This window comes from Diplotaxodon limnothrissa, linkage group LG3 (genome assembly GCF_057381915.1).
Source record: "Diplotaxodon limnothrissa isolate DT_005_m linkage group LG3, D_limnothrissa_male_GT1.1, whole genome shotgun sequence".
Lineage (NCBI taxonomy): Eukaryota > Metazoa > Chordata > Actinopteri > Cichliformes > Cichlidae > Diplotaxodon > Diplotaxodon limnothrissa.
This window is the reverse complement of record NC_140598.1, coordinates 38,240,250-38,264,354: the sequence shown is the minus strand read 5'-3', so window position 1 is coordinate 38,264,354 and position 24,105 is coordinate 38,240,250. Positions and strand designations below refer to the sequence as shown.

The window sequence follows — 24,105 nt, the reverse complement described above, 5'->3', positions numbered from 1 at the left end:
ACAGCAACGTGATGAACTTGTATCAGTGTTCGTTAATGCTCTTCTCATCTCATTCTTCACAGGTCCAGTACAGTCTGATCCAAAGTGATCCCGAAGCTTCACTTTTGGTACTGTTTTGAATCCAGTCTGAACTTTGAACTACTCCTGCTCTGTCTGATGCTTTTCAGTAATTTTTGGCCAGATGGTGGTGCTACAGGATTCCTATCCAAAAGCCTCTGAACTATGCACTTGAATTGCAAATATATTATAACCACCGTTTCACTTAATCAAATGTTTTGCCTGTTTCTAAAAATTTTTCCTCAGTTTTCTATTTCCACTACTACTGCATGATCTAGAAGTTAAGAAGATGACACTAGGACTTTTGGTGGACTGTTGGTGTAATTTGAATCACATTTGAAACATTTACCACATTCAAATGTATAATGTTGTGCATTTTATAATATATGGATCACAGTTATATTACTGTAGCTCAGTAACTTTGCTATATTGCTACTTTATGAGCTCAGGTTCAGTTTTCTGAGTCAGCACAGATGTAGATATGAGAGTCACGTAACCCAACTCTAAACCCAGGGTATACAGGTTCAGTGAATGTGGTGTTGAAGGTGTGGAGGTGGACCAGTGTGCCAGAGATTATGTTATAGAAGGACACGGTACCCATAGGACAGTCCACATACACTGCTACTTTGTAACAGGCAGAGGAGGAGACAGGGATGGCTCTTGATTTGTAATTGTGAGTTGCAAAGTATTCGCCCTCATCACAGTACAAACACCAGGAATGATCAGTTTTGCCAAACCTGCTGTCATCACCGTTTCCTTTCCGTTTTCTTCCTTTGTAAGCCACTGCAATATGAACCTCTCCACTCCACTCAAACTCCCAGTAACAGCGACCCGTCAGAGTGTTGGTACACAGCAGCTGAGGCCAATGATCAAATCTTTCATCATTATCAACATACTGCTGGTCCTCTTCTACATGCACCACCTTCCTGTTGTTGTCAGACAGTTTGAGTTTTCTGTGTATTGCGTTTAGATCCAGATTTAGTTCACAGAAATCTAATGGAAAGAATATGGGGAGAAGATATGCAATCAGTTTGTAGAACTCTAATCATTCAAACTACAAGAGTTACTGTGCTATATAGTCTGAAGATATTCTGGAATTAAAGGAATCATAAATACAGATTACCAGGAAAATTAAGACATACAGTACCTAACTGCAGCATGCAGTGATTATTCAACTCCAAGCCTGAAATCTTCTGCATTCACAGCTCAGGGTCCACTACAAAAATTACTTACCACTTCACAGGATGGTTCGTCATGAGATTGTGTTGTTTGTCTTATAGTTGATGATGAATATCACCTTTAGCAATCTTTTAAGTCAAGTTCTCATCCAACAATCCACTTTTTCAATTCACATCTGAACTTTGTATTTTAAATCACACTGCTTTAATTCCCCTTGGGGTGTTTTGAAAAACTCTACTACTTAAGAACTCCCACTCTATTGAGTTAGGGTACACTTGGAGTGTTGAGCAGAGGTCTAAGAGATCCTCAACTCCCAGTTGCATCAGAATGTCAACACAATATTGAGTATGAAATGTCCCAGATAGATGCATCTCAATTATTGAGGCTGGAGCACAGAGCTATGCCTGTAAAATGACAAGTCCCTAATGGAGTGGTTGGTTTTCCTAAGCAGTCCACATTACACTCCACCAGGGCTTTCCTTTTCATGAAATCTATGAAAATAGAGTCGACAAAATACAAAAAGGTTTGTGGATTATGTCTCATTTAGTGCATGATATGGTCATGTGGTTATTTCCAATTTGTAGAGGACCAGTTTGCAGTCAAGTGTGAAGATGACTGAAGTGAGGATATGTGAACCTTCAAGTCTGAGGCCATGGCTCTAAGCTGCAAATTATTTACACACTTTCAGTGCCAAATGAAGAGTTCAAGTATCTCTGGATCTTGCTAGGGAAGATCTGAGGAGACAGTTAGTCAGTTATTTGTGTATCCTCTCCAGTGATGCAGACACTCTACTGACCCTGGTTTTCACGTCACTTCATGAAGATCAAACTCCAGCTGGTAAAGTGACTTTTTATGGTTGTACAACCATACCTTATGATTTTACCTTAAGGTATGCCGGTGGCTTTTTACCTATGCAAATCTTTCTTGGAACTGATTGTTTGTATACCTTTGCTGTGGCTGTATTTTTTAAAACTGATCACTTCAAATATACATATATAAAGATGATAAATAAAGTATACTAATTATACTACACAATATAACAGGGTTTAAATTAGAGATGGACCGATCCGATATTACATATCGGTATCCGGTCCGATACTGACGTAAATTACTGGATCGGATATCGGAGAAAAATAAAAAATGTAATCCGATCCATTAAATATCAAAAAAGCACCTCACAAAACTTGCGACACGGCTAACTCAGCTCATAACCGTAGCATGTCGGAGCAGTGTGCATCACGTGATAGAGCGGCTGTGTGTATTTGTAGCCTCGCTACCAATCCGGCATTTCATCTCCGAGGAAGTTATCCCAGAGAGAAGTAAAGCAAGTGTGTAAGTTCATCTCTTAATGTTTGTAAAGCATTCCCACGTTAAGCTTAACAACCGACATATGGAGTGACTGCCTCTCTCTCTCTCCCTCTTCTTGCTGCTACTTCAATCATGAAACTGATTAATGATCAGCTGATCTGCTTTTCTGTCGTGAGTCCGTCTCTCGTTTGTTTTTGGCCCACGTTGCACCAGAAAGAGGAAACCAGCGGCTGAACAACAGCAGCACGTTTAAGCTTGATAATCGTTTGTTAGAATTTATTTAATATTACTTTCTACACCAGGATCTTTTTCTAAAGGTATACTTCATGCACTTATCAGCATACAGTTTAAAAGCTTGCAATAGAGTGCATTGGTGCACAGTTGGGCATCTTTTATGGTTATACCACTGTGAATTTTGCTATATAAACATGCTCAAGAGTCTATCATATGTTTGACATCCAGCTAAAAATTTGAAAATATATATTTTTAAATCAGTAACTTTGCAAATTTAGAGGAAATGTTTTTGGACAACAAATGAGTCACGTTTTAAAAACAGACATTTATGAAGCGCCGGCTATAACACACATGCTTACTGTGTGAAAGGACCCGCGATGTCTTGGAGCAGAGAACCGCGTTGTATTGTTGCTTTTCTCTTATGCATAAGCAACGCCAGCCTGTCAGAAACGCTCTGTGTGGGTAGAAAATGGTCTGCACCGGCACTGGTCCTGACGCGAAATGGCGAGGGTCTCACGCTCTGAGGAACGCTTCATATAGGACCGGGTGCTTCCAAAAACAATAGATGGGGGCCGATAAGTCTGGGGGCAATACACCTGCTGGGCATGTTGCTGGCTACTTCAGAAAATAGGCGAGACCCTGCTCGACTGGTACATCTGCGGGGCTTTTACCTTCTCGAGGAATTACAAAAAGAGCTGATACTGGCCACTTTAAACAATAGTTGGGCCCTTGTTCGCATGGTACTCTCAACAACTAAGTGATCCACCTATCTTTTGTCTTCCTATGGAATCACAACAGTTAAATGATACCCGCGGTGGGCTTTTGCAATTCTGAACAATTTCAAACAATAACCGGCTGTTGAAAAGACAGAGCAGGTCTGTGCGACTGGTTTTAGAAGTATCACTGCAGCATTTATTTTCTAAAGAGCTGAATGTTATTTGCGACCATCTGTTGTGTTAAAAACTACTCTAAAACCATGAAACCCCTTACGGAAGAAATTCCCGTTTGATCCGTTTTTAAATAAATAAAATGCTTGCATCATTGCATGCTGTGACATCAGAATCACAAAATGAGTGTGATTAAAAGACAATTAGTTTGAAAGAGCGATACTGGCTGCTTTGGGGGAAAAGGTGACATCATGTGCAACGTGTTTTAGAAGTAGCCCAATAGCGCTTATTTTCAAAAGGGCTGAATGTTATTTGTGACCATTTACTGTGTTAAAAAACTAGCTGGCTCTGTCTCCCTCTTAGTTCAACATTCCGAAATCCCGATTTTTAAATAAAATGATCACATCAACCCGTGAAAGAAACCCCAGTAGATGCGTAAAAAACTAGGGGTTTGATTAAATGAAACGCTTGTGAACAGGCTGACATTACCCATTCAGAAGAAATTCCCATTTGTGCCATTTTTAAAATAAAATGCTTGCATCGCTGCATGCTGAGATATTGTCAGAATCACAAAATTAGTGTGATTAAAACACTGTTACCAACACTTTTGACTAGATGTAAATAAAAAGCATTCCAGCTTTGTTGATGCGCACTGTGAAGCAAAACGGCTTCCACCCCTCCACGCAAAAACAAAGAATTGCTCTTAAGAACACCTATGTCTGCATAACTGAATGTGGAGGCATGCCAAAGCGATAAAATAGTTTAATTAAAAACCCTATGGTTTGTTTAAATTAAAACCCAGTTAAAAACACATAAACTCATATAACCTCTCTGACGCCCTGTGTGTTTCCACACGTGAACTCGCATACCCCGAGCACACCTGAACGTGCATGCGCACATGCACGAAACCGGTCAAACAGGTTGTCAATCTGGTGTTGTGCCAAAAAGCGATTGTCTGCCAAAAACTGATTTCCGGTATTTGCCAAAAATTTATTGCTCGTATTTAAACTGCTATAACTTGTTGGGCTATAATATATGAAACATATGTCAAATGCATCCCTTATGGATGACATAAAGTCATCTTGAACCACAAACAACATTCGTGTAACAAGGTAGAAGGCGCAATCAGTTTTTGGCAGTGACTTTTATATAACCTTTATTTATGCACTTAAAAAAATCTCATTAATATGAAAAATGTATTTTGTAAGAGTAAGTTGGCCAAGAGGACAGCAGAAATAGCAGCAAATATTACAATAGTTCTGTAAAAATATTTTAAGTGGGGATAAAGGACCGGATTGGTTATAATGTAAGTACAATAACACAGAGTTGTAAAGATACTTTAAAAACGGATAATTTTTTAATTCTCTATATAACCCCTTTGTAAACCCTGTTCACTGAAGTCTATTTACGAACATACGTAAAGATATTACACATGAAAAATACACAGAAACTTTGGAAATCAGTTTTTGGCAGACAATCACTTTTTGGCACAACACCGGTTTGGTTGGCCGCCATATTGAACTAGTGCCATCGTATTACTACTCATATGTGTGACTAATCGCATCCGGTGGGAAAAAAAATTATGTTTTCTCCCTTAGAGGGAGGGGGGTCTGTGGAGGGAGAAGAATAAAAACAGAGGGGCCGGCACACACTTTTCTATGCACAGACAAGATGGAACCTTTCATTCTGCAACCCTGCGTTCCTCTGTACTTGGACGGGGAAGAGATCTGCTCTCCCGACGCCACAAGCATGGGAGGCAGCGGCGACTGGTCCTCATCGGTGATCAGTGACACCCCCATCACTGTCTACAGTAACAGATGCGATGCGGCCGATGCTCCGCGGAGAGAAGAGAAAAATAAGAGCTTCCTGTTTTTGCCACTGCCACTATGTAAATAAACGCCACACACGTCATCGCCGCCGTGACATTCATCTTTATTTTTAATGAAATTCACACAGTTGGATGTATTAGTTTGACTTCATACACATTTTTTCAATAAAATGAAAATTGTGAGTCATTAAACAATCCAAGATATTTTTATTTGTTCATGCTGGAAGCAGGTGTTGCAAGTATTTTCAATTTCTCTTCTTAAATGAAATATTTTTTCACTGTTTCCACTTAAAGTTGTGGAACAATGAAATCGGCCAGTGGTCTCTGCAAGGCAGAGTCAGCAGATGTGAGCCAGCAGTTCATCATGAGAGGAGAGGCAATGCTATAGTCATTGGCATTGCCGCTACAAAAGAAAGGGAGGGGAAAATTTCATTTATGTTTACATAATAAAATATGGTAAATACCATAAACAACAACAAAAAACGATATGTACCTAGTAACATTGATTTCCTGGTTTTTAATCTTTAGTTTTGTAGTCGCAACTTGTTGTACCTCCTCATAAACTGCTGACTTTAGAGCTGGAAAAAGAACGTGAGAACAAACAAACATTGAATATCCACACAACAAGCTCTTTTTACAGAAAGCACCACCTTTGGGTGCAAACTTTTGTAAAAATAATATGATGCAAGCAAATGCTGCACACACTTCACAAGTAATGGTATACAACATTTGAAAAAAAAAAGAACTTTTCACTCACCTAAAAGTCCATCAGTGTTGTTGGCTGAAGGATGCTGTCTTAAAACTGGCCAAAGAAATTTAATGCTGCTCTTCTTATGAACTAAAATAACCAGGCGCATGTCTCCTGCTGCAATGTCTATTTCATTGTTGCGCATAATCATTGTTACACTGGAAAAATATATAAATATTTGACATACATATATATATACATACATACATATATATACATACATACATACATATACATACATATATATACACATATATACATATACATATATATATACATATACATATATATATACATATACATATATATATACATATACATATATATATACATATACATATATATATATATGTATATATATACATATATATATATATATATATGTATATATATATATATGTATATATATATATATATATGTATATATATATATATATATGTATATATATATATATATATATATATATATATGTATATATATATATATATATATATATATATATATATATATATATATATATATATATATATATATATATATATATATATATATATATATGTCGTTAAGGTTTCAAGTCTCATTTAACCACATGTGAATACGGGCACACATCTGTACACAATGCTGAGAGTATTGTAGTATTGAGTAGCCTTGATCATTATAGTGTAAAATCACCTTCCAGCAGTGACCAGATCCTGTCCAGTGTGATGTGTTTCTGTCTGTCCATCTCGTACAGTGACCCCTTTGGTGTCAATCTCGAAATGCTGGTTAGTTTTGAAGTGCATGAAAATTCTCTTGAAACCTCCATTTGCAACTGAATCAAGCTCACCATTCACAAACAGCTCTAGCACAAAAGAGAAGTGCAACTCAAAACCACACCACAAGTTGGAGGATTGTTATAACAATGGAGATGAGGTAGAACCAATAATGAAATTTTATTTCACAGGAAATACAAAAACAAGAGTTCATTAGCTCAGCGAAACTGAAGACTACTGACCCCTGCTGGGATGATGAAGAAGTTTAAGGCTGAGAGCACCACTGACATCAAAGCACAGCGGAACAGTCTGATTCTCAGCTTTTAACAAAAACCTGTGGAGAAGAGGAGCTAGAGATACATAGATACAGAGTTAGAATGGAGATATAAATTTGACTTTTCTCTTAGCCAAAAATCAAGCACTTGCATACTCGTTTTCAGTTTCATTAACATGTACAATCTTGAAGGTTTTTGAAAGAGGGATTTGTTATTACATATAAAATATAGAGCCTGACTTATGGAGTATTTCATTCCTAAAAATGTGTTTGTTTTTTCCTAGCTGTTTTTCTCATGTATTATGTGATTGTTAAAACAAAACAAAAAACAACAATGTAATTGAAAATATTTTTTTACTCTAATTTGTCAAAGAAAACAAAATAAATGAATTAAATAAGAGTTTTGAGCCTGGCACATCAGATGTTATTGTAGGTTCAAATTTCTGTTAAAGTGGGTAATGCCTAATGTGGATGTTTAAAAATTTCAGAAAATTATTATTAAAAATAATTATATATATATATATATATATATATTTAACTCCAACTATATGTATTTAATACAGTACCATAATTTGGTTGCAGAGGATTGCCATGAGGTGAATAATGATGTTTGAATATATCAAGGAAAGTTTCTGTAAACAGATTCACACAATGCTAGTTACATACATTAATATTGCAAAGCCAAAAGAAAAAAAGTTAAAGTTTATTGTATGGCTGTGGAATATATTTGTGTAATAAACATCAACATTTTCTGATGCATTACAGCAAAACACTCAACAGATATGTTAAGTTTTAACTGTTACCCAACCTACGATGTAAATGTAGATAATTCAATTATTAGAATGACTGAAGAGGCTTATCCAGTTCCTTATTAGTTGAACACTGGTTGGTGTTACATATATAGAAATAGAAAATAACAGCTGTGAACTACAGTACACTACAAAAAAAGACATTTACCTCTTAAAGTAGGTCGTTTTTTGTGGGATCGAGATCCAGTGGGCGAGGCTGAATGTTAGAATTAAATACATTAATTTCTTTAAAAAATTACCATTTTAAATTTAGAAAATCTTTAAAGAAACAACCAGAGGCGGAGCCAGACATTTGAAACACCCGGGGCTTAGCCCAAAGAGTAGTATGCATGTGGGATTTTTTTTTTTTTTTTTTTTTTGGAAAAAAGAAAAAAGAATGACTTCATATAGGGAAAAATATATATATATAAAATATATATATCACATGTGCAGGACACCTTAAACTAGTTTTTTAATTAAGCAGCAAGGCAGAACAAGGTCAGGGCTGCATCAAGACACGAGGACTAAACCCCAATTCAACCAGACCCAGAACTGATCCAGAATTAAAAACAGGACTACAACAGTTCAAAATCAGGACTACTGAGGACTTAACCAAGACAGAACCAGAATCAGAACTAGATGATAGCACTAAAAATCTTCATAGACCTGCACTACACTTATTTTTTTAATTCTACCAAAGTACACTATTTAGATTGAGAAAAGTTTATATAATTATTCAGCCTTGTTGTGCAAACAAGCCTGCAGAACTTAATAAATACAGAATTTGAAAAATAACAAACCTAAAAAGAAACACTAGGTACGAGATACATGAGGACCTATGATACGGTGATACTTTTGGTAAACAACCATTTGACTAACATGTGTGTCTCACCTGCTCTTGTTCATCTGTTCTGTCCTCGTTCTCCTCTCTCTCCCTCTTTGTGCTGACAATCATCAAATATACAGTTGAAACCAGATATTTACTCTTCAGATAAAAACACTTTTTTAATTGTAACATCAAATCAGACTAAATGTTTATTTTTTTTAGATTGATAAATATAAAAACATATTTGTTAACTTTAAGAGTAAAGAGAGAAACTGTCTGTATTTCTTAATTGCAAATGGCACCAAATTGTATTCAAACTTGAGCCACACTTATGGAGCTCCACAGTTCTGTTCCTGGTGTTTTGGTTGATATCTCTTGATTTTCCCATGTCAAAGAAACAGGCTCTGTGTTTTGCCTTATATGCATCCACAGCTGTGCCAGCAATTTACTCACATGGACTCTACTAACCTATCAGAAGCTTCTTCAGCTCAGAATGGAATCGTCTGGAGTTTTCTTATTAATTAACAATAAATTTAGTGTACATGTACTCCTAAATTTGATGAAAGTGATAAAAATAGCTCTGTCTCTCTTTATTCTGAAATTTAACTAATTCAAAATATATTTCAATATTTATCTAAAACAAAAATTTACTCTAAATTGATGTTGTACAGTAAAAATGTTTTATGTTTTCTCCCTAAAGTGTATGTAAATATCTGGTTACAAATGTGAATATCCTGCTGTGTACTGAAATCCCTCTTGTTTTGCATAGAAATATACTGAACAACATACAAAGCATAATATATAAAATAACATTTACCTGAGTTTTTTCTTTGAAAGAACCCTCTAATGTCCATTCTTATGTTTCAGTACATAACTGAAACCGATTTAGTCGGGGAGGGTAAGAACTGAAAATATGAAATAAACACACGTAAGCTAAGACTCTAAAAAAAATAGCATTTGTTCGGCTTTTCATTTTGCCATTTGTTGATTCACTTGAAGAGCAAGTAACGTAATATTGGTCAAGTGATCAGTTTCATATCAATCTTTCGTGATGCACCGTCATATTTACATTATTTGTACAGTACGAATGATTTGCTTTGGTACCTGGTCAAACTTAAGCTCTCCTTAGTATGGCTGGCTCCGTCTCTCCAACAGCGCACTCACGGGCAGCAGCTGCCCCGCCCCCTCGCTCAGTCGCTTAGTGCCTGAGCTTGGATCATACCAATATCAGGGGGGGATTCACGCACAGTCGTAAATTCCCACAGTGTGCACTATGTGCTTCGAATATTGTGTGTACTTTTTGTTTTATACAGTTGTCAGCCAGGCATCTAACTATGAAAAAATTACACTCCAAAATACCCCGGGCTTCTGACAAAACAACCCGGGCTTAAGCCCCGTAAGCCACCCCCACGCTCCGCCCCTGGAAACAACTCTAAAATATAGCATATAATACTCTTTTTTCCAGCAAAAAACTGAAGCAGAGACACATCCACACAATTTCATAAACCTGATTTCAATGGAAAACCAAATAGTATTATGAAAACAGGTGAGGTAGAAGAACAATTAATAAGCAATTTTTCAGTTATGTAATTTAAACTTATCCACCTTCACTACATCTGTTCCTGGCAGCTTCACTGTTACACGTCTTTACCTCTCATTTATACAAATGTATTCTGTTGTTTACTGAATTTTCTCCAGAGCATACCTCCACTGCTCTGGGTTCTCTTCCTCCTTTCCCTATTGTCACTACATACTACTTTTGAATTCATATGATTTTTTTTTCATGTTACTTTGGAATATTCTGGGTTTTTTTTAGTCTAAGCATTTGATATTTTAGCGGTGTAATAAATTTAAGTGGGAAATCTCTTAATGGTAGTGTAGTATTTGAATTACTAGGATCACTATTCCCTATTATTACTATACTCACAAAAAAACTTACTCTCTAAAATAAACCACAACAATCCTTTAAATGTTTTGTCAAATAAGGATTTATATCATCTTGCCACAAAAAAACTAAACTTACTTTTTATGCATTTTCAAATGATAGAAACATGTTTTACTCAAAAAAGCAAAGTAAAAACAAATCAAAACGAAATGTAGCAAAAACATGCAGCACAATGTTTAAGTGACACAAAATACATAATGTAAATCTGGATTAAAAAAGAAAATAAAGTCAGATAAATTTTAAATTGAAAAAAAAATATGTAACTCCATACTGTCAACAGTAGATTGCACAGGTATGAGAGTTTTCTCATAAGGTTTTTTTTTTTTTTAAATCACAAAAGACTGAAAAGCATATAAATCCCAAATACTCACAAAAGTAAAATCCTCTGTCTGAAAAAAAGATTAAACAAACAGCGATTAATTTACTTTGCAATTTCAAATTAGTCGTAGTAATAAAAAAAACAAAACAAAAAAAACAAACACATTAGACTAATACTAAAATTCTGCAAAAATGTTTAGCATTTCTGTGATGTATAAAAAAATGAACTGACATTTACAGTGTTTTTTTCTGGTCTTACTGGCCACATTCATGTAGTACTTTATCTGCTTCCCACTATAGAATCAAACTGTAGAATTACCAGTGTTAACTCCTATCTCCACGAATTCATCATACTGCTGCACTGAAATATTGTGAGACACACACACACACACACACACACACACACACACACACACACACACACACACACACACACACACACACACTACCAGCTCCATTAAAAAAAATGTTTTTCAATTCATTAAGTTACTTTCCTAGCTGTACTTGCTCATTTCAGTGTAGCTTTAGTTCAAAGGTTTATTTGTACTTCAGTTAGTTTAATATTCAGTATAAATCTTTTCAGTAGTTACATCAGAATATAGTATGCAGCATGTGTCATATCATACCTCCATCAACAAATTGTAACATATCTATAATTTCTCCTGTAAGAAGAACAGCAAAAAGATCACATGAAAGCAAGAAATAAGCATCACATTTACATTTATAGTCAAATCAATTTAATTAATTAATTTAATTTAACACCAAATCACATCAACATCAGGGCACTTTGTATTGTAAGGTGAAGACACTGCAATAATTCAGAGAAAACCTGAACAATCAGATAACCAGCTATGTATATAATAATGAACTACTCAAATGGCCTAAAGGTTTCATGAATGAATCAAGTTATAAACTAAGTGCCTTCCTCTTGTAAATCCAAACAATTTTTTTGAAAAACAAATTAAAGCAGGAATTGCATATGGAGCAAACTGACGATGATGATAGAAGCTATCATTATCATTATCATTATTGTTATTATTATTATTATTATTTGAAGAAATTTGGATTAGAAAATTTAAAATAAATGAAAATTAAAAATTAAACTAATGTAGCTCCAAGAAATACTTTCAACAAAGGCAGGCATAAGAGAGGGTTTGCATGGAAGGTTTGAACACAAAAAATTGTAAGGCTTACAAAACCCTACAGAAATCATGTTACATATACATGGTCACTGCTAGTACAAGTAATAATCATAGTCATAATATTATATCTGTATTTATAAATGGCATACTAAGGAGGAGTAATGCTGAAAACTACGAAACATTTTTGTAATATTTATTGAGAAGGTTCAGATACATTTATGGGAAATGTTTGAAATTTAACTGATGAGTCAGATAATGAAAATGTGTTTAATCCTATTTGAATTAATTAACCATTAAGTATTAACTGTAGGGTATTGCTGTTTAATGCTATACCATCAAATTGTATAATATATTCAGTAGTACAAGATGGTAGCTATGTATTCATTTTTTCCCATTGCCTTAAAAAATGTACTTAAAACTAAGGGTTCTCATATTATACTAAACTACATTTTTAGGGAAATAAAATGTCTTAATATTTAAAGTAGAAAACACCATATTAAAAAGTAGAGGTTGAAAATGTGCATGTAGGTACAGTATGTAAGAGTCAGTTGTTAAACTGTTGTATTCTGTCAAAATGAATACTTAACTATGGTAATGTGGGGTTTTTTTTGACATTTTTATCTCTATAAAAAGAAAAATGCATTTTATTTAATTCTATCCTAACAGAGTACCTGGATCAAGTGAGGAGAACCAGTGCTCAAAGGCTCTCTCAGCAGCAGTTGTTGCTGAAAAGAAAAAAAAAGAATTAATTGATGTGGAAAAAAACATGCCAGTATTTCAATCAAATGTAAAACAATTTTACAAATGTGCACTAACCTAAATACCAAACCTGAATAAATATTGATCATTTACATATATTTTTTTTAACTTAGCTTTTTAACTGTTAACTTTTTAACTATTCTGATCATTTTCTCTTATTAGAAAAACCTTCCTGTGCACAAAATGTCTAAAAGTACACGTATAATCGCTTTTACTCACTCAAACCTTAACAGCAGCCTGACATTATTGTTAGCTTACAGAACAATCCTGAATATTTCTGCTCTCAGCTAATATCACATTAGATAACCCTTGAGATGGTCAAAAGTGCTTAGACTGACAAAAAAAACTTAATAATTTAAGTGCAATAAAATTATGCTTTTATAATTATAAAAAATTGAATAATCAGAATAACTTGACTTCTTGCTACTGGTGGACTTGGTCTGTAGCTTGCCTCTTGTGCAGCTAAAAAGTTGAAGGGAAAGAGGCTGGCTGACAAAGTTGAAGTGAGATGGCTCATAAACAAATGGGCATCTTCTTTAATAGGCCACGGTACTGTATCTGAGATAGCAGCTGCTCTGTATCTAATGCAATTGCTCAGAGTGGTCGTAATAATTTCTGACATCCAAATTTGTGTCATCAAAGTGTAGTCACCCTCACTGTTTCTTTATCTTGATGTAGTAAAGCTGTCCCTGTGCAGTATGGACTCATTTTATACAGGAAAATGTTTATAGTTTTCTGAGACTATAAGGAGAAATTTTTTTTTGTTTGTGTGTGTTAATGTGTCACACATAATATAGACAAAGAAAATGTCATTGTGTTTACGCTTGTGGATCATATTATACACATTTGTAACACTTTGAGACATATTTCTGTGCATAAACAAAAATATGAAATATAGAAAAAAAAACAGTTAAAGTGTTTTTGTTAAATCTCTAGAATTAAAGCTAAAACTTTCGGTGGTGTACAGAGTCATAATTACCAAAAAAGCAAACTCATGCTATATTTAATGTCATTTTGGTGTAGAGTTTTTTTAAGTATTTAATTTTTTCAGTGAGAAATGTAAATATCTGCATTTAGGAAGAGAAAATAATGAAATAATAATGAAAATAATTTTTAACAATTAAAAGAAAACGTCATGATGAATACTACTCGTTTTGCATTGTCTTTGTTTGTGCTGCTCACCAACATTATCGCTCCTGTGACGAGTAGAAGTACCACGGTGTCTTGAAATGGACTGACGTCCAGGGGGCTTCCCTCTCTGTGGTGCTTCACTTTCCTTGGGTTTATGAAGCACATGTATGGTCTCTCCCAGAGGCTTTGTGACAACCATAGATGTGAGCGGCGTCACAAAGCTGTACTTCAGTGAGAGACTCAAAGCCTCCTTCTTCACTTGCTCTTTCTCAGGTCCAGATAACTGGAGCCTGTGTCATAAAGCATTAAGTAAATATAATGATTGATTTAGTAGTAATATATGATAAAGTAATTTACACATATTTATGTATCTTTAATTCTTCCATGTCCCCAGGTATTCCCTGGCAATTTAAAATTACAGTTTGAGTCCCAACTTTGGAAAATTAAAGAACATTTTAGTGGAATCTAATATGGACATAGAAACATGGGAAAAAATAGATAAACTCATTGTTATGTAAACATCCTGCCTTCTTTTTATGAGAACATATTTGTGGGAGAGTTGACTTTAGAGCCAAGATGCCGAATTTTAACTGTATTCTGCTGCTGTAGTAAACATAATTTCCTGTCTTTGTTGTAGCTTTAGATTTTTAACTTGTTTTGTAAATTGCAGCTTAGTTGTTGAGACCGTGGGATGCCATCTATGTCATGAATAAGTACACAACTTCGAAAGCAGATTCAAAACTCTATAGTGGACAAATTGTTTCTTGCCAGGGAAAACATTTTAAAATGGTCGCTGAGTTCTTCAAACATGATCAATCTTGGATGGAAAGAAAGGAAACTACAACTATCCTTCTCTTTGCCCATAAATTCATGCTACATTGTAACTATTAATGTTACTTTTGACCAAACAAACTTTTGCCTTTTGGACTGCAAGTCACATCAAATGATCTAAAGACGTTACCTTGGGTTTCAGGGAAATATATGATGGGCCTTATCCAATATCCCAGATTAGTTATGCACTCAACAGTTAATGAAGAGAAAAATTTGTGTTGCTGCCCTTTAAAAAGTAGCTGATTAGGAAATAACACAAGAAGAAAGATGTCACAACTGGGACATCAGCCGTGTGATGTGTGGAAACGGAAGACTCGAATGCAGCACTTACTTGAGATGCAGGGTGATTTATTTACAGAAAACAGAACACAAAGTGGGGATGGCAAAACAGAACTAAGGATAAACTAAACTGGGGAAAACTAAACTATAGAACGGCAAACCTGAAACACAAGAGGAGGACTGCAGGGAGAGCACATAGAGGAGTCACGGAGAGGTTAATGCAGAGTACGCAGGGTAACACAGAGGATGAATACAGACGACGCGACAAGGAACACAGGCAGGCACACACTATGGCTGTGTCCCAATTAAGAGACTGCACGTTTGAAGTACGCATTTTAAGTGTGGTTACGTCACAGCCACGCGACGACGGCTGTCCCAATTCTCCAAATGCGCCGTCGATTTCCCCAAATATCAAGCGTGGTCCGGTGCACGCTTCGTGGTCCCATATATCCCACAATTCATAGCGCGGCGGTGGGTGTGGATAATTTTGCCGCAAAATACGGCAGAAGGGAGCGGCCGAAGAGGTTGTTTTTTTTTTCCCAAACTTTATTGAACTTATAAAGCGAACAGTCAGTCATTCCAGTTCAGTTTGTACAGTAGACATACAAGGCAAATAGGAGTAACAATATACAGTACAATGAAATAAGAAGGATAAATAAATAAAGGATAAAAAAAGAAAAAAGGGGGGAATGTGACAGACTTCATAACAACTTTTTATTTGAAAGTTGTGACAGCTCATTCGTTAAACATTTCTGAATGAATTTCAATCAATGATAAACCGTTTTTATTGGAGGTTAATTTAAGAGAGTTTAAGTAATATTCAATTTCAATCAAAAACAAATTAAATGATGGGGTTGAGTTTTGAAATTTACATTTATGTATGTGGAATTTCCCTAATAAGATGGAGCGGCCGAAGAGTGAACTGTCAAAAGTACTGAATATGACGTCACTTATTTATGTGCGAATGTGTAATAATTAAAGTCAGTCATATATCCACAAACACAACAAGCTGAAAGTCAGTGATATATATATATATATATATATATATATATCATAATAATCTGACAATACTATAATATTGGCCATATTATATTTACATTGCCACAGTGAGATGACTTTAGTCTCATGAACAACATTAACTAATTGTTACTTACTAACTAATCTTAAATGACTGTTCAGTACAGAAATGAAGCCCAACAATCATGTTTTACAGTCCCGTGGTCTCAGCCTCAGATACTCAACTAATCAAAGTGATGTCATGACAAAAATGAATGACCAACAAAACATTTTTCTCCTTCATTTCTGTCAAACAAAGCTGTATGTAACGTGTCTCGTTAGGTTAGTATCATGGTTGCTAGGCAACCTGAACAGCGCAACAAAGCGTATATCGTCCCATTTCACAAGCCTCTCACTTCCGCACTTCTCGTACTTATAGTACGCACGTACATAGTACGCGTAGTGCGCGTACTTCAAGCGTGCAGTCTCTTAATTGGGACACAGCCTATAAATACACAGAGGGACACTGGGAAATCACACACAGGTGGGAGACACAGCTGGACCTGATTAACCTGACGAGACAGGGGAACACTAACACCAGGGACCAACAGAGGGAGCACAAACCCAGAAACCCAGTATCCAAAACACAAACCATCCCAAAACAGCCCACAAATAATAATAATAATAACATCAATAAATACACTAAACACAAAATCACTGAGTCACGGACTCAGGACCATGACAAAAGATGGCATATATGGTACTTACTCTTTGTCCAGAAGCTGTTTAACTGTGAGGTAGGCCCAAACTCTCTGGATAAGGTCATCAGACACACTTCCACCAGATTCCACAATGCCATTTGGGTCAGAAAATACTAACCTTCTATTACTCTGTCATAATTAAAATATATTGTAATGTCAGTATGCAGGGAAAAAAAACTTTCACAAGATTACAGCTGATAAATATCTTAGATCAAACATTACCGAAATAGCCACAACTTGAGGTGTGAAGGTTTCAGTGTCATTGTCTGTGATCTGTCCGGCCACCACAATCTCAGAACCATTATAATACTGACTGAAGTTAGTCTGGGTTAGATTGGTCCCACCCACATAGATCATTGTCACATCTGTCAGCAAAGGAGTTGCCACCTCTTCATAGAAACCCTGTTTACATACAGTGTGGACATGATACAAATCATGCTAATTTCTTTCTAAATCTGTAGTGATTTCAAATCATGTGGTTGGAAGAATACAAAATACCTTCAGCTGTAAATCAGCATCTGAGTCTACATAAATCCGTCGTGCCACACCGTTATTTTGCAGCGACATTTTCTTAAGGAACTCAAAATCAACATCAAAACCAAAACCCAGACAGTAAACTGGGAATTTGCCTGCAACAGCCTCTCTTACATTTGACTGTATTTTCCCCAGATTTGTCACCCCTGAAAATACATAAGACACAGTCAGTTCAGCTCAAAAACAATGGAATCCCACACTTGATAAAAGAAAAACCTAAAACGAAAAATATTGAATAGCTGATCTGTGCTCATTAATCTCCCTGCATTCTTGAGTGTTGTGCTGCAAATGTATTCTTTACATCACACATACTGTCCAAACTCCATGTTGTCATCATCACTCCAGCCTTGCCTGCCTTCTACAAGTGCTAAAGCTCTCAGTGCTCTTCTATCAGCCTGCCTTTCAGACTCATTTGTAGTACCTCCTCATTTGTACCTAGTTGGAGATCCTACATCTACCTCTGCATCTAGACTCTGAGAAGTCCTGTCCTACCGTTACTGGACTCCACTCTGCCATGTTGATTTGTCAAAGTCTTATCGCCAGATCTCAAACTGTTCTTCATTAAACCATGTTCAGGTCTTTCAAATGATCTCTCCTTATTGAAATCACAATAAAATCATTGACTAAAATCATTAAGTCCAGAAGTATTTGTGCACATTTTTGTACAGGTGTCATTTGTTATAACCTTTGGTTGGCTGTCCATCTGTGAGGAGTATAAGGATTGATGCTGAACCTTCTCTGTCATGCGTGTTCAGCATATTTGCTCCTTGCAGCAGTGCTTGATTGATGTCTGTGTCTGAAAGTCAACAACAAAGTTTCAGTACTATAATTATTCTGTTAGCTGTTTGATATTAAAAGATATATACTGATTTCTGCAACTCCTCACATCCTCCAGCTTGAATGTTGCGTGCAAAGTTTTTGGCGCTTTCCACGTTTTTACTGTTGGCCTGAACAAGTTCCAATTTCCAGGGAAAAATGTTGCCATCAAAAGTGATCAAACCAAAATGGTCATCTTCTGCCAGGTCATTCAAAATATGGATTAACGCGATCCTAGTCTGGGCAAAAACAGCATTTACACATTACAGACTTTTATAGAAGATTTAAAAAAGACATTAAAAGAAATAGTGTTTTCGTAAATGATAGACATAGCAGACCCTTTAAACCATTTACCTGCTCTATTTTTCTGCCTTGCATTGAGCCACTTTTGTCAATAACAAAGACGACATTTTTGGAAATTCGGGGAAGATTGGATGGAGCAAAGTGATGAACAAAGTACCCAGCAGATTTCTAAAGAGCAGGAAAAAAGATTGCTTTAGTCAAATTTTTATTTAATAGCCAGACAAAGGATATGGTACTGATTTGAAAAACCTTTTCTGGCCCATGCAGTTTTATGTTGTGTGTAAATTGCTAATTGATCAGGGTTTACCTTGATGTCTCCCAATCCATTGTTCCTGTTGACATCATAAACAATAACCAGATCTCCATTCATACCCTGCTCTCCACAGTTGTCACACATTGTCTGTTGATCCACTGTTGGATAGAAATACACCCATGCCTAGAAACAGAAAGAATTGTATTCTTTAGACTCTTCATCGAGTGAGAGGTCAGTGATTTTAATTTCTGTCAAAACACTGTCCTGTACTTCTCATTGCTTTGGCTTGATAAATCTAAAAGGTGCATATACAAGTCATTGTTACCAAAAGGTTTGGACACTGTAGATTAGAAATAAAGAGAAAATGCAGTGATTTTTAAACAATTTAAACCATTGTCTTATCTCATTAAACTCCCGAGTTTTTTGTCTGAGGTTCAATAAAAGTCTTGTAATGTGTTTAATGCATAAAATATTAAAAGAAAATCAGAATTCATTATTATGAGTAAAAGTGGGGAATTGCTCAACATTCTGACATATATAGCGCAGGAAGACTTCAATAGTTCAAGACTAACATGACCCAAAACAACAATGCAAATACTGTAGGATTCGATTACATTATGTCACTTAATACCAGAGATATGATACAGCACACAGGGACAGTTGAAATCAGTATTTAACAGATGTGATCATTGGGCATTCAGTTGGTACTGCATTAACAAAATTTGTAGTTGTAATCACTATCTTCTTCTATCTCTCATTCACACACATGCATTCTGTCATGGTTCTTGTTTCTACCGACGTTCATTCCTCTTCTCCACCTTTCCTCACTACAAATCTGTCACTTCAGCGACACACATCACCACTGTTTCTCATGCAGTCTCACAATTCTACTTGGCAATCTATCATACGTCATGTGAATCAACTGGCTTTTTACTCTTTATCCTCTTCGTAGCTGCCCTAACTTCCTCCTTAAGAACTTCCTCCACTTCATGATTCACTGTCATTCCTCCATCTGTCCTCCTTTCTGTCTTATTTTCTTCAGTTCCTCAAATTATTTATTCAATTTTTCAACAAACTCTCTTCATTTGTTAATACATTACCTATTACGCTAACCTGCTGCACATTCTCTCCAGTTTGATCTCTCAATCTCAAAGTCCTTTTCTCCTTTCTTAGTGTCCAGCCTCACATGCAACCCACTAAGAGCCTTTTCCTTTGCCACATCTCTTTGCTGTATGCATAGATTTTTTTTCTAGGCTTCCTCTTATTGCAAACTGCTGTGACTCTTAGTGTTTATAAAACTGACATTTGTGTTATAACTGTACCTGTTTATTAACATGTGTTTTGGTGATGGCATTAGCGAGGGCTTTGGTGCTCAGGCCTCCTTTCACATCGATGAAATTGATGCCGGCTTCCTCGTGAATGTACACATCCACCTGGGAACAGGTATAATAAAATAAAACAGAAGATCTGATCATGTGTGGTCTTATCTCAGCATTGTTTTCCTAAACAATCACTGAACAGATACCAAGATGGAAGTCACCTTGAAGTCTCTGACAGGCTGCATGGGTCGAGCATGAATTTGCAGCTCATACTTGCCATGTGTGCGTTTCATTAATTCCTCATATGTGAGTTCAAAAGTGACCTTTTTGTGAGCAGCCACAGTTACAGAGGTCTTAAATTCCTCCAGAGTCCTCCCTACAGAACTGTAGCAGAAACAATAATTATTTCATATAAATGCATTTAAAAATCAGTTATTCCTGAAAAACAAACTTGATTTTTGAGTAAACTGACTAAAAAGCAAGGATTAAAGTGATATTTGGCAGGTGGGGGGACCCCTAAGATCAGGTAGTATGCAGTGTAGTGTGGGGAAAAGAATTACTTTGTAATAAGTCACATACTAATCCCTTTTTGTGAGCTTTTTTTTTTTTTGTGATGGTGTCCACCTGCGGCTGATCTGGCTGATTTCCCCAGCTGCTATTTAAGGCAGTGGCACAGAGCAGCTCACCGCTGGAACGTTGAACCACCTGAGTTCGTGCTCGCGGCATATTCAAAGAAGAGTCTCTTACATGTATTTTGTTGTGGAACTAACCTTGAACTTCCGTCTGTAGATATCCCTCTTCTGGACTGAATCACCGGACGTCCAAGTGGGGCAGTGTGTGGAGTGTTGGAGCGAATGCGGCTGAAGAGGAAGCGTGTGTGAGGATTCCCCCCCCCGGTCTCTCCCTGGAGCCCTGGACCCCCTCCCAACTCACTGTACATTTATTTTGCACTAAGGTGATCCGTATTGTAAATAAATCCCCTTCTGTTTCCTTGAAAAGAACTGTCTGCGCGTGAGTCCGTTCAGTAGCCATGACATATAGCCTGTGGCTAATTTAGTACACTTAAATTGTTGTGTACACTCCTTCAGAAAAACAGAATTCAGCGAATCATGCATTGGTTCAATATCTGATTTAAAATATCTACAATAAATGAGGATATGACATGTAAAATTTAACTTTTTAATCTAACCTACTGAGCTGTGCAACCCGGGATGTCATTGTTTCACTTTAATCCCTGCTAAAAGGTTTTTTCCTCCTCACACAGTTAAACAAAATTAATTTTAGAGAACTGAAGATACAGAAAAAGACATTAAAAACAATGTTAGTTAGAATTTTTTCACATAAACCTGTAAGTTAATTAATGAATTTAAATACCTGACAAGCCCAGCACTTTCACCACGGGACACAGCTTCAGTGTACTGCTGCTGAGCTTGCTCCTTAGCTTTCACAACACCATCATAAACTTGGCCATCGATAAACCTGAAGAGGACCAAGAAAGCCCTTGTGTACAAACTACTAAATATCAGGCAATTTGTTCTTCAGTGTAGAATTTACAAATGTCTCTGGATGGTTACAGATCACTTTAACTTCACATACATTTGGAATTTACTGATGAAGGCATTCTTGGGAATCCGAACATGGAATTCAATTTCCTTTGACTCGTCCATACGATTGGCCACACGGCTTGTGATGACAGTGGTGGCGTAACGACTGGTCACTGTGGAGTTGATGTGAAAGCTGTAGACGTCCCAGTCATCCTGAGAAAAAACGACAGGGTTAACCGATCTCATTGGCTGGTTTCAGTGGAATTTTATTGGTCTCCCTGCAAAAACCCTAAAATTAGTTTTCATCTAGTGTTCAGGGCACACACTCAAAAGAGGATGACACTCACTTACATTTATACTTTTACTTTTTATGCATCAGAATGGGAGTTGTTAGAAATATCCAACACATGTTTCCATAGTTCAAACAACTAAACAAGCCAAATTTACCTTAACCAATCAACACCATCATCAAATAACAAGCTCAAACAATTAAAACGAGATCTTGATTGTGGATGCACAGAAAGACATACAAACACATACAGTTAGAATTCTTTCACTTCATGGGACATTACATGATGTTATATCGCTTAGCAGAACACTTCATCTTACCCCAATCCTTCTTTTTGTCTCCAAAGTAATGCGCAACTGCCAGTGTTAATGTGTCAGCTGACTTGTATACACACACAGCACATGAACAAAATGAAATAATCCTGAGGATTGTCACAAGAACCTTCAATCCACAGAGTTTGTTGTTGAACTGACAGAAAGATGCTGAGACACAAAATATTCAATCGAACATCTCAGATATCTCATTATCTGTGAAATATTAATTGCAGAGGTACATAAAAAGTTTGTTTTCTTTAGCTTTTGGCTTTTAAACTATTTATTTAACCGTGTATATTTAATTTTAAATTTATGGATCTTTAAAGTGGTGCTATGGCCGTTTATGTATTTTGACCCTACCTTGTTTAGCAGTGTGGAAGTCAAAGCCAGCTGCAGCCCAATGAGGGTGAGCTGCACCACAGTTCTCCCCATGATGCCTCCTAGCAGAGCACAAACACAGCTGAAACTGTCTTTTTAAGTCAAACATGGACAACATTATTGTGTACATATATTTTTTTTAAAGGGCAAACTTCACTTTCTCTCCCTCCTCTTTCACCTTCCACCCACACGAAATACTCCCCCAAAGCAGTAATTTACCAGAAATCCGGCAGTTTCTGTAAACTTTAATGTTGACATTGAAGGTCAAACCAGTGCACATCACAAGGACTTTGTCACCACAAGAATCTTTTCTGTGATAGGTAATACTGTTTTGGTCAATTTAAATGAAAGAGACAAATTGACAAAAATGTATATACTTCAAGTATTTCTAACTTTTTAAAGAAGAAAAAAATCTTTCAAGGTGATGAAAGTGCTGAGAAAACCCAAGACAGTGATAGCAAATTTAGAAGTCACATGACAGTTAGTCCAGAATTACATTTATTTGTGTATGTATTTACTTATTTTTCCAGAGTGGATTTCTTATGATTGGATTTGTAATATACTGACTTTCAAACCAGCAAGTCCTTTTTAAAAAATAAAATACTGACAAGACTGACCAGCCTGTGCACTGTCTGGATTGATTACAAGAAGGCCTATGACTCAATGCCCCACATATGGATCCTGGAATGCCTAGAACTGAGGGGATTGAACTACCAGAAGGCAACATTGCAGACAAAGAGGACAGCTACAAGTACCTGGGCATCCCACAGGCAAATGGAAACAATGAAGACACTGCTAGGCAAGCAGCAACCACCAATTACCTGCAGAGGGTCAGGCAAGTCCTGAGGAGTCAAGAACCAGATCCAGGCTATCAACACGTACGCCCTGCCCGTGATCAGGTACCCGGCTGGGATAGTAAGCTGGCCAAAGCAGGAGATAGAAGCCACTGACATCAAGACAAGAAAGCTCCTGACCATGCATGGAGGGTTTCAACCCAAGTCCAGCACCCTGAGGCTGTACGCTAAGCAGAAGGAAGGAGGCCAAGGACTGGTGAGTGTCAGCACCACAGTCCAGGATGAGACAATGTACATCCACGAAAACCCTAATAACGATTAGAGGGCTTGTTGACTCCTTCTTGATGTGCGTAAAATGAGGCCGTTTTCTTTTAGGGTTTCTGTTTTTCTGTCTATTGAGCGTTTCTGCTAATGCTCCCCTGTTGTAAAAGAGAAGCTAAAAGAAGAAAACTCTTTCCCACACAATACCTCTTCCGAGGGTGTTTTAATAAAATTATTTAGGCCTGATTTCTGAATA

At 36.5% G+C, this 24,105-nt stretch overlaps 2 protein-coding genes across 4 annotated transcripts; both read right to left on the bottom strand.

The window, feature by feature from the left end:
- Positions 1–508: 508 nt before the first annotated feature.
- Positions 509–5,464, bottom strand: LOC146635736 (neoverrucotoxin subunit beta-like). Its single transcript, XM_085350201.1, has 2 exons — positions 5,344–5,464; positions 509–1,050 (listed from the first exon to the last, which is right to left on the bottom strand). Exons 1-2 carry the CDS (start codon positions 5,462–5,464, stop codon positions 509–511), a joined length of 663 nt encoding a protein of 220 aa, XP_085206327.1.
- LOC146635735 (inter-alpha-trypsin inhibitor heavy chain H3-like) lies at positions 5,181–22,890 on the bottom strand. 3 transcript variants are annotated; one of them, XM_085348149.1, is made up of 23 exons: positions 22,777–22,890; positions 21,866–22,026; positions 21,644–21,748; positions 20,491–20,653; positions 20,273–20,383; positions 19,005–19,133; positions 18,749–18,865; positions 18,465–18,633; positions 18,264–18,374; positions 17,543–17,724; positions 17,267–17,446; positions 17,052–17,173; positions 14,229–14,467; positions 12,959–13,012; positions 11,772–11,807; positions 11,199–11,216; positions 8,226–8,273; positions 7,835–7,900; positions 7,237–7,344; positions 6,915–7,083; positions 6,251–6,399; positions 5,987–6,071; positions 5,181–5,896 (listed from the first exon to the last, which is right to left on the bottom strand). In XM_085348149.1, the coding sequence occupies exons 1-23, from the start codon at positions 22,846–22,848 to the stop codon at positions 5,782–5,784; spliced, it is 2,709 nt and encodes a 902-aa protein (XP_085204275.1). In that variant the 5' UTR covers positions 22,849–22,890; the 3' UTR covers positions 5,181–5,781. The 3 variants fall into 3 exon arrangements, with proteins under 3 accessions (XP_085204275.1, XP_085204293.1, XP_085204284.1); XM_085348167.1 differs by lacking the exon at positions 22,777–22,890 and adding an exon at positions 22,423–22,479; XM_085348158.1 differs by lacking the exon at positions 7,835–7,900.
- Positions 22,891–24,105: the final 1,215 nt, after the last annotated feature.

Excerpts from the sequence above, each read along its gene's own strand:
- LOC146635736 (XM_085350201.1), bottom strand. The coding sequence starts at position 5,464 with ATGGGGGTGTCACTGATCACCGATGAGGACCAGTCGCCGCTGCCTCCC. Across the intron at positions 1,051-5,343 it reads GCAGGGTTGCAGAATGAAAG|ATTTCTGTGAACTAAATCTG; the intron begins GTTCCATCTTGT and ends TCTTTCCATTAG.
- LOC146635735 (XM_085348149.1), bottom strand. The coding sequence starts at position 22,848 with ATGGGGAGAACTGTGGTGCAGCTCACCCTCATTGGGCTGCAGCTGGCT. Across the intron at positions 21,749-21,865 it reads TTCATCAGTAAATTCCAAAT|GTTTATCGATGGCCAAGTTT; the intron begins GTATGTGAAGTT and ends GGTCCTCTTCAG. Across the intron at positions 18,375-18,464 it reads CAACATTCAAGCTGGAGGAT|ACACAGACATCAATCAAGCA; the intron begins GTGAGGAGTTGC and ends GTTGACTTTCAG.